The 14,434-nt window shown below is 47.8% G+C and overlaps 2 protein-coding genes across 4 annotated transcripts in view; both read right to left on the bottom strand.

Moving 5' to 3' along the window:
• Positions 1 to 2,765, bottom strand: part of LOC143422110 (synaptotagmin-10) — a 38,815-nt gene extending 36,050 nt beyond the window's left edge. For both annotated transcript variants that reach the window (XM_076892516.1, XM_076892517.1), the window contains exon 1: positions 2,545 to 2,765. In XM_076892516.1, coding sequence (XP_076748631.1) covers positions 2,545 to 2,635 — 91 coding nt within the window. In that variant the 5' untranslated portion in view covers positions 2,636 to 2,765. The remainder of the gene's footprint in view (positions 1 to 2,544) is intronic.
• Positions 1 to 14,434, bottom strand: part of LOC143433606 (uncharacterized) — a 232,917-nt gene that overhangs the window by 189,497 nt on the left and 28,986 nt on the right. Inside the window, exons 3-4 of one of the 2 annotated variants that reach the window (XM_076911034.1) lie at positions 14,011 to 14,076; positions 11,479 to 11,671 (exon numbers count right to left, since the gene is read on the bottom strand). In XM_076911034.1, the coding sequence (XP_076767149.1) occupies positions 11,498 to 11,671; positions 14,011 to 14,076 (240 nt within the window). In that variant the 3' untranslated portion in view covers positions 11,479 to 11,497. Of the gene's footprint in view, positions 1 to 11,451; positions 11,672 to 14,010; positions 14,077 to 14,434 lie in introns of those variants that run through there. The other variant, XM_076911033.1, reaches the window with a different exon arrangement.

Genomic DNA, 14,434 nt, shown 5'->3' with positions numbered 1-14,434 from the left:
AAGCGAGGAGCCACTGTTCGTTTGTCTGATTAAACAACTCTGCGAGCCATTGCTCTCGCATTGTTTGTAAAATAATATAATTCAAAATTACTTTCTCGTTTGCAAATTTTGTAAATTTCTTTACATTACGTGTAATCTTCGGCAACTAACATCGCTGTCCTTTACAATATTTTAGACGAACAGCTGTGAACGCAGCGTAGGGAAAAACGTCACACGAAACCGAGCATGTGTGCTCTGCTGGCGCGTGTTGTTGTCACAGGGTTCCATATTTCATTCACTTTGATTTCAATGACTGTTTGCAAACAGCGATTGCCGCAGCTCATATTGGGTTTGAAATGTTAGCCCGCGGCAAAAAACGATTGCCCGTCTCCGGTGTGGACTATTTTATGGCGGAGTCAAAGCTGTCAATTGAACGATTCGCGGATTTCCACGTGACCAGGAGCGATATATCGAATGAGAGCGTAGCTCGTGAGTTTTGTGAATCGAACGAAAGTCTTTGGCCGGATCGAGGCACACGCAGCGAAAGGTACTTTGAAAAATGCCGACTTCTCGCGGACGTCGTATCAAAGGATTAAATTTCAATGCATTATAACAATCGACAATCGTTCTTGAAAGCTACAGAATAAACAAATGCCGGGTAAAACGTGTCTCCGTACCAAATTTCAATAGGTGTTTAAATGCGTCCGTAAATAGCGTTAATTGGGGCAAATACGCGCGGGGAAATAAACGCGAAGATGAATGTGAAATGAATGGGAAAATCATAAATGAGCTTCAAATTAATTTCACCGTAGGCACGCTTGTTGATCGGACGAGCTTTTATGTTAAAACTTCCCGTTGTTTTGAAAAATCGCATTAGCTCCGAATGAAAAGACGAAACGAAGCAAGGAAAACAACGGAACATTCGATATGGAAACATTTGTGCACGTTGAATTTCATCGAACGTAATATTGAAATTGTTCGGGAAGCTCGTAGTGGCCAACGTTGATTATCAGACAAATGACGTGTTTAATATTTCCCTGTGAGGGGGTGGGTGGGTGCGCGCGCGTGTTTAAAATTTCCCGTTTGCTGAATGCTCCCTTGTCGAGCAGTATACGGTCTTAAGAGGCCAAGGACGATGCTACCACATTGTTCCCTGTCTTTGATATGACGTAGTTTCGCTTCGTTCCCCTGGAGCGTTCGTACTATCTCGGTTCAGCTTTTTCGTGTTTCCCGTGAAAACAAACGGAAAATTGCTTTACATTGGAAAAACAACGGCGAAAAAAATGCTTTTACGCCCGCTCTACCTCTTTACGGTCCGTCCCACGGGGATACACGGTTTTAAACGTTTCAGCTATAAAAATCCATAAAAGAGCAGCACGATATAATAAATTACATCATCCGTCTCGTTGATTCTGTATTATACCCTCTTTCCTACCATTTTTCTTTTTTTCTTCCTTTAACTTTCTTTTACTGTCACGTAGTCGAGGCACATTACCCCTTTCGAACTTTGTACGAAATTGAAATCGATCGTTTGTAAATAGAAATAGGATTTATGCGAGCTAGTTCGAGAATAAGCGTGACGTCTACCCCGTTCCGTGTATCGCTGCCTCGAAATATGCTACGATAATAAATCATGTCACGCGGATGCAACTGCGCGACAGATACGTCGAATTCGCAGAACCGTGCTTCACGGGTTTAAAGTCATTACTGGGTCAAAAAGCAGAGATTTCGATTCTCATGATAAATTGAAAGCGATAAATGTTGGATAAACGTTGAGCATTATTATTAAAAAAAAAAAAACTTAAGTCTGTCTAGAGGAATTAACAACTATCTTGCATCTTGTCTTCACAATGTAATCACAAAGCTCCTCAATTACACGCTCGAACTCTCCCAAACAGGGAGCTCGGGGACTCCGCAGTGCTTTGGCTTCAACAGGTAATAGTTCGAGCAGCTCGTCAAATTCCGCGCTTTAATAGACTTCCGGTAACATCGATCGACGATCACGCTCGGAAACGAAACCAGCCTCTCCTTGAAGGATCCATCGTCAAACGTTTTCAAGATCGTACAAGAGGTCGAGTGGGTTCGGCTTAACGTACAGCCGCAAGCCACTGATCGGCTTTAACTCTATTAATTCGCGACCAGTGCAGCGAGTGCGCGAAGGGCTCGCAAGATCGAGCGGGAAACCCTGAATAATTTCAAGTGCAAAGTCGCCTAGTCTGCTCGTACGCTTGCGAGCAACGTATACGTATAGCCGAAGCGCTGCCAGTATATCTGTATCTTCAAACACCTGTTAGCAGTGGCTCGTGTGGGCGGCTGGTCGCATCGCCTTTAAATTCTCGCCTCGATTAAGCACAAAAACCCGCTTCCTCTCGACGCGCACAAAGGATTTAACCGAGATATCCCGTCACGAGATCCGTCGTACGCACGATGTGCACGCGGCTTTCGTTCCGTACGCCCAACGTGCAGCGGACACTTCACCGGCGGAACACCACTCGTGACGCGAACTCGAGTTTGGTACGCGCGCAGACACCGAACCAAGGTGAAACAAACGGTGGCTAAACTTACCCGCATGGCTCTGCACGGAATAATTCGCCTCCTCGCTGGGGACCACGGACTCCTCGAGGATGTTCTCCGAGGCGGTCTTGACGACACCCATATCCGGTGTTGGTGCGCGCGGGGTATCGAAGTATCTCAGCAGCCGTCCAGTCGGCGTGGTACACGCTCTAAGCGGATGCGTGAAAGTGACGTTGCCTCGCTCGACGATTACCTCAGCTTGATCGTGCCGCGTTGTCTGCCGTTGCCGGAATGCTCGCCGCCGTTTCGCCAACTTATTGCGTCTGCGTTCGCGCCTGCGTCCTTCCGGCCCTCCCTTGAGCCCTCTGTCCTCCGTTACTCTTCCCTCCTTGACCCTCGCGCTCGTATGTCCTACCCCTCTGTTCTTCCTGCCCCTCGCACACCCCCGGCCGCGCAGCCACCGACGCGTTATACGGGACGATCGAGGGAGAGCAAGGCGATCCCTAGGCCAGGGTGAACGCAGGCGAGAATAGCGACGCGGCAGGACGGGGAACAGGGGTGGCTGTGTGCTGGACTAGGCTGGCTGCCCTGCCTTCGTTCGTCCGATCGCCACGGTAGGGGGTTGCTACGGCCGCTTCTGCCGCTCTTCCCGTGCCGCTTCTGTCCAGGCGTGGAGGGGTGCGCCGTTTCTAGAGCACACAGGGGCAATGTCGACCAACTGGGTCTCGGTGAAGGTTACGAAGGCCGCCGCGGCAACTCGTGTCCGATAATGCACTTCCTGTACCTCGTTCCCCGCCGTTTTTTTTCCCTCTCCGCCTTTTCATACGCGTTTTCGCGTTCCCCGTTTTCCCTCGCCGTCGATGGATCGACGTTTGCTCTTTGCCGTGCTCGTCGATAGATGGTTGTTGCGTTTTACGGATGTTGTAATTAAAGTAGGTACGCCCGAGGAGCGTGTCGTGGATTGGTCGCGGGGAAGGTGGAAGCCGTACTCGAGAGGGGATACCTCACCTGCCGTAATCCTCTCCGTAAACACCGCTTCTCCTATGGGCAGGGTGGTCGGAGTCGACGCATTTCCAGCACGTGCACGTCCTTGAAACCGTACACGGCTATGTATAGCCGAGCGGGTGCATGAACCACGCGTACCCTTTAATTGCTGCGTTTTATACGCGCTTTCCTCGCTGGATCGACGCTATCCCTTTAAATCCCATACGTATAACGCATACGTACGTTGCGATGGGACGGATAAAGGGGTGATTCCTCGACCGACGGAAATGTAACGGTGACAATTTATAGACGTATTTTTCTTTCTTTCCTTTGCGCGTGAATTTATCGTGTACTGGAAACGAATGTTTGCTTTCTAGAAACACATGTAGCCTCGTAAATTATTCTTTACGTAATGCACCAGGTAGCGAAGGCGTGCATATAAACCATCATACGCGTGTAACGAACGGTGTACGAACTTGCTAATCGACGCGACGCCTAGTAGAAGCCCATTAACAGTCACCAGTTTCTCGTTTACCCAATAAAGTGCAACCGCGAACGATTCCTAGCCATTGTCGAGCTCTGCGCCAAGGATCTCGACGGGGAGAAGGCAACTCTCCACGGATAAGAAAAGAACGAACGGATTTATTAATCGAGACATTTCTCGCGAGGCTCGCCCCTTCGACATTCTTTTTTCCCTCGAAAATCCCTCGATATCCCCCGTCGATCCCGGCATTCCATCCTCATTACCTCCGCTATCTCATCGAATTCCGTTCTTTTCAGTATGGACGTCACGTGGGCCGAGGTCGCGCGCTCCCTCGACCAGCCCTGCCGCGAGACTTGTTGCACGCAACCGACTGAACCAGTCGACGAGCGAGCAAACCAAGTCGTACCAGCAAGTGTAGCAGAGGAGCGGCTCTTTCTAGGACGTTCGGGTCTCGAGGTGCGGTCCCATCAGTCGCTGGGAAACGTTCCCGAACGTTTGCAAATATTGGCAGACATTAGCGACACGTATTCATCGAGACTACGTGAACGAGGCTGTATCGCGGAACGTCGTTGCATCGTTGTCGATACAACGGTGACAGAGACAATATTCAGGTTGAAAGTGATTAAATGTAAACACGCTTGGTAATTTCGTTGGACTGTACTGTCTGAAAATGCGTCGATTATTTACAGGCACACCGTATGCCAATGAGAAATCCGTTCAAGTTCCATCGACACGTGGACTCGGGAAGGATGCAAGGATTTCAAAGGACGACGCTTCGATCGAACTGTATCCAAGGTCGAGGTGTTTCTCTGCCTGGGCCAGCCAGCCTGTTCGCTTTTACTAGCCACGGTCACGAGAGAGGGTGGCGCGCTGGCGTTCCCCTTTGATTTTCAACGGCGCCAATCCCGCCACCCCTGCCGCTCCTCTGGCCTATACACAACGGCCTTTCGTAACACGTTCTACCTCCACCCTGCCGCTGTTCTGCCACCAGTTACCATCGATCGAGTGATCCCGTCGTCGCTCCCGGATTCGTGCATCCCTCCGTGTCTCCCTGCACACACATGCGTGTGCATACAGCCGCACCGAGCCAGAGACGCGTGTATCGGCGCAACTGGTGTACCAGCGATCGATTCGAGTTCATTGTATGCCGACGTACCGTTGCATCCGCGACTTTTTCCCCTGGGTTGCCTGGCACAACGGTCAATATATCTGCACGCGCCCCTGCCTCTGCAGCCACGTGTCCTAGACCGCCGCGCAACCTCGAAAAAGCCGCCCTGCAAGGAGTCAAGGTGACGACCGAAAATTCGCGCGCCACCGAGCGGATCATTTTTATTTTTCACGAACTCGATCGCTTTTAACGTAAGTAGTTGCCGCTGTTTTAGCTCCGTAAAAATTGAGGCGTCGCGTTCAGGCGAAGCTTAAGGATGGGCTCGTCGAGCTCGACTGAATTCTTCATGTTTTTATTCAGAGAGGGTGCGCCCTTTAACAGGAAATATTCTTCAACGACGGTGGATTTTTCTGCGCGAAATCGTTCGCGATTCTCGAATTGGACTTCCGTGTGACGGTTTTACGCGTTTGCTGTTGCAACGTTCCTTCGACTAACTAGCTTTATTTTTATGACTCCCACGTTGGCTTTTCTCCTGGTTTTTCTAGATCTAAGGGAAAGAACCGATGGATGCAACGAGAACTAGGGCTGCATGCAGCATTCTACTGCGGCACTGTAGGAAAAAGAGTAAGGGAGAGAGGAGTAGGAGAAGGAAAGAGAGTATTTCGTCCTGGCCTTTTCAATCGGATCGTACGAGTGATTTGACACAGGTTAGAAGTTCTTTTTATTGAACTCGCATGATTAGATACGGATTTTAGAGAGGACTCCTAAATGGTATATATAACATTTGACACAATTGTGAGGAATTCGAACGATGCTTTTTTTCGCGATGGTCGTTTCAATTTAGTGGCATGGTTTGATTTCCGGATTTTAGTCGGTCTCCAGCAAACTTTTGCGGTACACGAACGTACGCCTCCGGGGCATCGTTTGTATTGGGAATTGCGGTCCAAGTGTTTGGATTAACGTTGGTCGGAGGTTTTGCCGCTGTATGGAATGAATTCACTTTCGGTTGTGTAGTCGTATACGTGTGTAGCTTAACGGTGTGCAAGATGTGTCTTTCGATTTCAGTTTTTGTGCCATAGTTGAGAAGAAGACTTGAAAAAAATTCTGTTACTTAACTCAAAATAAATAACGAGCAGTTCGTAGTATGCAATGAATTATGAACAAGCATAAAATATGGAAATGGATGACTCGACGTGAAGGGACTTGATTCTGTCCTCCAACGGATGGTGAAACAAATTGTATTTGTTTGATTTGTTGTACAAACAAACCGAAAATATTGCGCTGCATTTCCCTGGAACAACGAATCATAAAGAACCCCGTTATTCTCGGCCAAATAACTCGATGGAATTCCCAGCGAAACTATAAAGCGCTACGCTGGGTAATCATTTACAGCGAGGCGGCGAGTACGCTTCGTTCTGCCCGCTTCAAAGGGTCGCAACGTTCATCTCTAGCTGCTTAATAGACGGTCTCGACGGGACACAACAACTCTGAATGCTGTTGTAGACCACTGGTAATGAGGCGTACTTAATAACCAGGCCTATCGACTGGTGCGTTCTACCGCGTCTATCGCGAAAATAGATTCAAGTTTTTAATAGAATCAAGGAAAGGGCAGCATACTCGTCTAATAGCTGATCGTCGTGGGAGCGTTCACGTGGACGAGAGAGACTAAATTGTTTAATGGTCGGGAATATTATCGGTATTGATTTTGTAGACACTCGTTTAACGCGTGTTATTAAGTTATGTAAACATTTTAATTGAATTAGCGGTACCGATTTCTCTCGACGAATTCCGCGTAAAGTGAAATGTAGGAAAGGAGAAAGATACGTGGATCTTATGCTAATTGGTTGCACGAATCTCGAGACACGCAATTGTCGAACGTCGAATCGTGGCATATGGCCAGTTTCACGAACTTCAAAGGGATATTGTATCGTAAACGGTTTCAAACGGATTCCCCTCTTGTCCCTGAACCGTTCTGCATGCTGTTTTTCCAACGCTCCGCAGTAGTTTCTACCTACATTTTTCTCGCAAAGTTATACAGTTCTCCAGTTTTCTCTCGATTCAATGGAACATGTTTTGTTACTACGTACAAAAAATTTCTAAAATCGTGCGTTCAGAGAAATCGAGAAGAAATATTATCTTAAGTGATATTCCAATGCTAATTTAATGGTAATATTTTCATGCTTTTTGAAAACTATGTTTTTTGCCCTGGCGATCGCAATTTCCGAGATGCTTATCTCATTTCACAATATTTATTTCCACATCCGGATTACTTTTTAGCTCTCTCGTCTGACGCACCTCCGCAAGTATATCGCGTAGAAGCAGGTATTCTGCGCTTTGGAAATGTACGATTGCCGTGCGTATTTGTGGCACACGGAAGTAATATCGACTTGCCAGATTAAAAAGTCCGTAAGGTGACGCGCGATGGGTGCACGGGACTCTGTACGTGACGTTCTACATATTGAGAACGCGAAGGCGTGCCGATATAACGAAGCCAGCGTTCGACGCGGCCCTGTTAATAAATGGAATTTAAATAGAACCGTTGATCCGTCACTAACGAACTTGCATAACTGGCGCACCGTCCGATGGGGACGTGTTCGTTTATCGAAGGTGGCGACGATTTCCGTTTTGTGCACGCTTGTACGTTCGCTCTTCCCTTGGGCCGGGCTTACGCAAGTGTGCTCGATTGGCTTTTGTAAGTACGCGGTGGAAACGGCACCCGTGCTGCTTTCCTCGGTCCAATAAATTCAACGACCTGTTTATGGTAACGTATTCTTTTGTAAAATGAAACACGTATATCAAGAAATGGTTCATTGTGTCCCTGGACGTGACGCGGAATAAGAGGGTTTTTCGGTTAGCCGTGACTCGGGAAACGGGCCGGGTTTAGGACTGTTTAGATTACAGGGTAGCTTTATGACGGTTTCGAGGGGACGTGCGCAAGGTCGAAGGTTTTTTAGAGCGAATACAGAGTTTTACGGGGACGTTTGGTGGAGAACCCTGAGGGACTACGTTTGATAAGACAGAAATATCAATTTACCAAGTAACAAATTGTCTCGATACGTCTAGACAGTTTCAGCCAAACCTTTTCGAACTAGATTTCTCTGCCACAATTTCTGTCGCAGAACGTCCGCGTTTCATCGATACGCTCGGTCGTTAATGGGAACAAATGGAACTTCATTACGCCGAAAATATACGGTTGGATGAAGGGTCCGTGCGTTGCAATACGATGGCCAGGCGCACTGTCGTAAATCAGCATCTAGTTGCCGCGGAAATGGCAGCTAATTGCTGTCCATGCATTGTAAATGTGCTTTTTGAACGGCACGAGATACCAGCTATCGATGTGACTTGTTGCGTGCATGCGTAATCGCCGGCCCTTCGATCGCGGCGACACGCGACCGCGTCGAGCGTTAGGGCGATTAGCGTGTTCCGCTGGGTTAATTAAACCGCCGCCTGTTATTGTCTGCAGTGATAGAAAATAACCGTGTGGAAATGTTCGACGCTGCGTTCGTCGGTCGCGTTTCACTTTGCTGGCGATTGAATACGTGTGCGTGTACGTACGGGCGTCTGACCAATCTGGAGCTATTCTACTGGCAGAACTAATAGACCGATTTCACGGTAACAATTTCTGGAGGATCGCTTTCCTGCGCGATAATTATTCAATCTACAGGGGGATTTTGAAACTTCAGTGAGGTAGATTTTCAATTATCGCAACATCGATAGTTAGTAATTAAAAAAGAAAAGGACATTAACAATCAGAAAGTTTCTGAGATTGCAATTTCAAAATTTGAATCCTATCGAGATGCTCAAATGTTATCTTGAATCATGGCGTTTCCTTCGAGATTTCGCTGAAAAAATATACATTTTCCTTCTTCTTGCGAAGAAAAAGAGCTTTGTCATTTCAAGAGAAACATTAATAATCTCCGAGTATCCAGAAATATGATCTCGAAAGGTGGACCTTGCCAAACAAGATCCGCCATTTGGAAAAACAGGTCCGATCTTCGAGCCACCCAATACGTCTCGCTAAATATTTACCCGACGAGGCCAAACAAATCCAGCCCCTGCGTTTCGCGGCATCGCGGAGAGCGACGGAAAGCGTAGATCCTCTGGAAAAACCTCGATCGTCCCACGGTATAAGTATCCTCCCGTGTACGCGATAATTCTCTCGCGCGCGTGAGAAAATCGTGAATACCTAACGCGCCATTATACCGCGGATGCCGCAATTAAACGCGGCGAGTCAACGAACAGGAAGTACGTCTTTCCTGAACTTTAGCGGTGGACAGTTCTTCGCGGAGCGTTCTGTCCTATATTCTTTCCAGAACGCGGCCCCCTTCGCCCGACAAAACCTACTTTACGCCGCCGTGATTCAGCCTTCGCAATTAAATGCTGCCGAGTACGAAACCATTGTTGCGTTGTTGTGTCACGTCTCTCTCCCTTTTCTGCTCTTTTTATAGATATAACCTTCGGAAGCACTGCTTTCCTTGAGGAACCAGCTGGAATAATCGTGAACCAGCTCTCTCGTAGGTTGTTGTTCTGCGAATAGTCGATCGTATTGAGAACCGATCGACACTAAGAGTATATGGAACTTGAAAGTATAAATTTTGTTTAAATTCATTCCTAAAATCCAATAAACTAATATTTAAAGAGATTGCTCAACAGTCTGATCGATATGATGAAATTGTGCGAGGTCGTAAAGTATATTGGAACACGTAGCAATTGTTAGTATCTAGTATCGCTGACTTTTTCGCCAGTTTCCGCGGCACATACCGCTTTATCTTAATAGAACCTTTGCTTACAATTAATACGTAGCGATTTCTTGTTAAACCGAGATCAACATCGAGAGTATGAATAATTTATACGTCTATGCTAATCCGGGATACGTTATCATGCCAGGTTTCCAAAAACATGTTTTATTCCGGACACGTTTAGAGCGACACGGGCGAGCGAGCAGCGCGGCGTGAACGGGTTAACGTTGGACATGCAAGCAATATCGATTGAGTAACAGTGACACTGACTTGTAGATGAGGGAAAGATAAAGTTTATCCCGAGACCACGGATTAAGCGAGTTTGTAATCCGTTGAACTTATGACGGCCAGTTAAGGGAAACTCGGGGTCTGGTTTCGCCACGGAAATGTCCCGCCGCCATCGAGCTGCTCTCCAGTTAATTAGCGTACGTTAACACGCAACCGAACCCGCTATATTTTAAACGCTTTACCTGCTAAACAGAAAACGGCCAATTACACCAGTGTCCCTTGCAGCAGATAAATCCGCGAACAGAATTCCGACTTCCTACGCACCGAGTCCAGTGAATTTCCACCCCCAAGGAATGACAGGATCGCGCGAACGCTTGTCTGACGACAAAATTACCTGACCGCGATAACAACGCGGCAGAAAGATTCGAATCCCGCCTCGTAACGAATTAAACGCCTCGTCTCGCGTTAATTGCGCGTGGTTTCCTCGTAATCGCATCGCGTACGAAACGAAAGCGCGCTAATTACACCTCCGCGCGCGCTTCGATCGCAGTTGCGCGACAGTTGCGGCCGTGGAGATCGATCGAACGCGAACGTTGCTCCCTTTGGAATTCTAATCTACTTCGACGAAGAGCGAACATCCGTTTTATTGGACCGACAACTGGAGTTGTTGCACGCGTACGTACAGAAACGCTATTTCGAACGGATCCGTGGACGCTCGTACGTGTACTTACCGTTCTGCTTAACCTGTTGATGGAGAGATGGAAGCGAGTTTCCGAGGGTTGCTCGTACCGTGTTTATTCTGTTTCGAAGCAGCGGCGTTGGAGTTGCTGCCGCCAGTTGCAGATTAAATGGGGTTGTAACAGGTGGAGCCGAAAGTAGGAGCGCGCGGTAGAGGAATGCGGGGAATTGGTACAAGCTGAACAGACAGACGGCTGTGTTGGTTCGGGATAAAACTTTGCGCTCCGCGCAAACGGGAATCTCGTAACGAGGGAACGTGGAAACGGTACAATAGTAACGAGAGACGAAGTATCCCGATTGCATATTACAAAACATTAGATAAGCTTTATTAGTCGATATTTTACAGTTTCACGTGTGCGTGGTCGCGCAGTCAGCGGCTGCGAATCCGGCTCGACGTTCACGATCGAGCGTGCCAGCACCGTTTCACCTCGAACTTCCGCGGTAGCTTCCTATAATTTATCTGTAACAATCCGAAGCGCTCGCCTCCTAAACGGAACGGAAGTAAAGAAAACTCGAGTCGAACGAGTGGGATCTGCTCGTTGCTCGCGACGAGAGACAGCGTGCACCACCCCGTAACGTGTGTTTAACATGCAATATACTTCTCGTAGCACCTTAGTCTTAAATAGAGGGACGCGTGGATTCGTTGCAGGACGATCGAGGCGGCGGCGATGGTCGTTCCGGGCACCCGCGCGTCCTTTTTCCACGACCTCGTGTATCGGCGCTTCAGCAACGGGGGCAGCGAATCAGACCGTTCACGTCGCACTTGGCGCACTTCAGCGCGACGAATTCCGCCGTGAAGTCGTTGCGATAGACGGACCTTTTGCTGCCGTTGCACTCTGGGCACATCTGCTTCTGGTGACCACCGCAGAACGAGCATAGCGTGCATGCGTCCTCACTCTGAAATGCAAATCGGTAATAACAATAGTAGTAACACTTTGCTCCACGTGCGAGAAGCTTCTTCGTATCACAACGCTTTCGACTAAGTAGTTTAAATAAAGCAAGCGCTGCGTCAGGCTAGTTGTTAGGAAAACTTGGAAACCTTGTGACTGATAGGGTGCGAGCACAGAGCAGCAAAGATTCTGGTCTCACTGGTATCGTTAACCAAATTCACGCATTGTCTACACGATGTAGTTACAACCGTCGTTTCTCATTACCCTGTCTCGCTGCACGTTTATGTTGGCAAGGCTAATAAAGCCAGAATCACTGTTCCCGTTTATACAAATGCTATTTCGGTGACAGTGCGCCCCCAAATGTGGGCTAATAACCAGAAATGTCAGTGGTACCTCTCTCAGCTCGACTAGCCGAATCGATTCCAGCTAACGTTCGTACCTCGTCTGCTTAATGTGCTCGACGTAACGGGCGAACGATCGCGGGACACTATCGTTCGATGATTATAAAACAAGCGTGACGATTCCCGTTCCTACGTTAGTTTTCAGCGCACGCGGTCCGCTGGGCGACGTTGCGCAATCACGCTTTCACTTTTACTCATTTTCAATTGCATTCTTCGCGAAAAAACGCACGCCGACTTGCGGGGGAATGTGAGAAACGAAATTGTTTGTTTAACTTCCTCGAGTTCGGCGTTCGTCGTTTCGAAACCCGGTCCCAATTCTAGCGTTTTTGCTTCGATTCCTCTTTGTACGCGTCCAATCGTTTTATTACACGTCAGATATCGCTGATGCGTGCAGAACATGTGTCTTCAATAGTATTTTTTAAATTACCGCTAATTTTATCGGTTTCGATGGGAACACTGACATAACCCCCATGCTTCTGTAACGAAAGTTGTACCCCGACGTGGATGAAAAGAGTTGCTATTCAACCTGCTAATGAACTAAATCCTACACGCGCGTGCAGGTTACGTGCGCGAAGTATATATTTATCGTACAAAGGAAGATTAGAATAGCAACGATACATTATGCAAGTATTGCGTAAAGTTGCAAGGGGGAAAATTGCGTCGCGAGCATCGCTTAATTACTCGTCTTGCCGACACACCAAAACGAATAATTAATTTTCATTCGCACGATCAGGAACAGATTTTACGCGTTCTCTCGCGGTGGCTTTATCAATTTTCCGCGAGCATAATGAGGTCAAGGGGAGGATGGCCAATGTTTTCTGAAAGAGCGGCACGATTCACTGGCTGTTGCCGTTACTTTGCGTGTCTCACCTTTGGATTATCGAGGTCTGGTCATGATATAAGAAGACCGACCTTCGAAATTTCTTCGACGGCCATGTAAGTTTCCCAATTCTCAGGAACGCGGACCAACGATGTTAAAATAACGTTGGTCCTTGAACATTGACACGGGTCCAAAGGACGCCTCCCCGTGGTCTCGAAGGGTTGGACGCGCGGAAGGTACACCAGGAAAGTGATAGTGGTAGGAACAGTGTAAACGACCTTTACTCGCAGCAAGGTAAACCTGAATTGCGCGGCATCGAAATTTATGATCGCGACGGAGAAGGAAGGTGGAGGTAGATATCGCCGGATAAAAGTGAAAGGATCGTACAACCTTGCGTTCGCGACGGATTACGGCGCGCGAGCGCGAGCGCGGGCCCGCACGACACCGCGTTCAAATTCCTTTATGGCGCGCAGTTATGTGTATAATGCCCGACGCGGCTGTTCCATTCTTCTACGCGGCATAAATATCCCGCGGACATGGAACATAGTTACGTGGCGAATTCTCGGAATCGACACGGAATTCCACAACGGTCAAATAATTCTCCGTTAGCAGGAGTATCGACGGTCCTCTCCGTCGCTCCCTCGAGGATTACACGGTGACGCGAGATTATGGTAAATCCGCGTGTTCAGCCGCGGATACGCCCGCAGGAACTGGATTCTTTCGATCGAAAGCTAGCTAAACATATCCAGCTCTGAGATGCGCGTCTGACTCTGGGATTGTTTCTGGATAAATTTTGAAACGGTTACGCACGCCACTGCTCGTAAATATCAGTTGCTGTCAGTCGAACACGTTAACTGACTCATCTTAACAGAACAAGAATATTATTGAAACTGTCAAACCGATAATGGTCCAACCCACAATTTCCAACGAATTGACATTTCAACTCGATCGACGCCCATTGCGTTAATAAAGCATTTATAAAAGTTCACGCGTGCAAATGCGAGACACCCTATGCATCGAACTGTATATCGTGTCAAAGGTTTCGAAAAGCAACCAACAACCGAAGAACAAGTTATGCACGTGCCGCGGAAAGGCGGTAGCTCATAAAACGTAACTTTTAATTACCTGGTAAGGTTTAAGCATATTTCTCAGTTCTCCGGACTCGTTCAGTCGCTCCACGGTGTCAAATCCCTGTAACAAGAAACAACTTTTAATGACTCGAAGACCACCCGTAACGCAGTATTAATAAAACTCCGCTATGAACGCGTAACAAAAATCGGAAGAACTTTCGTCTGCCCTCTCTTTCTCTGTTTCTGCCTTTTTCTCCGCTTCCCGTGCGGTTTGGCTTTGCCCGTTCACAGGAAGCGTAGCTGGTTATATCGACTGCAATTTTGAATATACGATAATCGTTAGCAATCACGATACGTGGCTTCGTACAGTGGCGCTGGAAGGTCGTCTATAAACGGAGGAAAATCGTATTAAAATATTTATGACGCGGCTAATAACCGTCGTGATCACGTCGGTTTCGCTGTCAAACGATTTAGCTGTT

The sequence above is a fragment of the Xylocopa sonorina genome, chromosome 3 (genome assembly GCF_050948175.1).
Source record: "Xylocopa sonorina isolate GNS202 chromosome 3, iyXylSono1_principal, whole genome shotgun sequence".
In the NCBI taxonomy this organism is placed as follows: domain Eukaryota; kingdom Metazoa; phylum Arthropoda; class Insecta; order Hymenoptera; family Apidae; genus Xylocopa; species Xylocopa sonorina.
The sequence above is the reverse complement of the archived record's forward strand: the minus strand, read 5'-3'. Positions and strand labels throughout refer to the sequence as shown.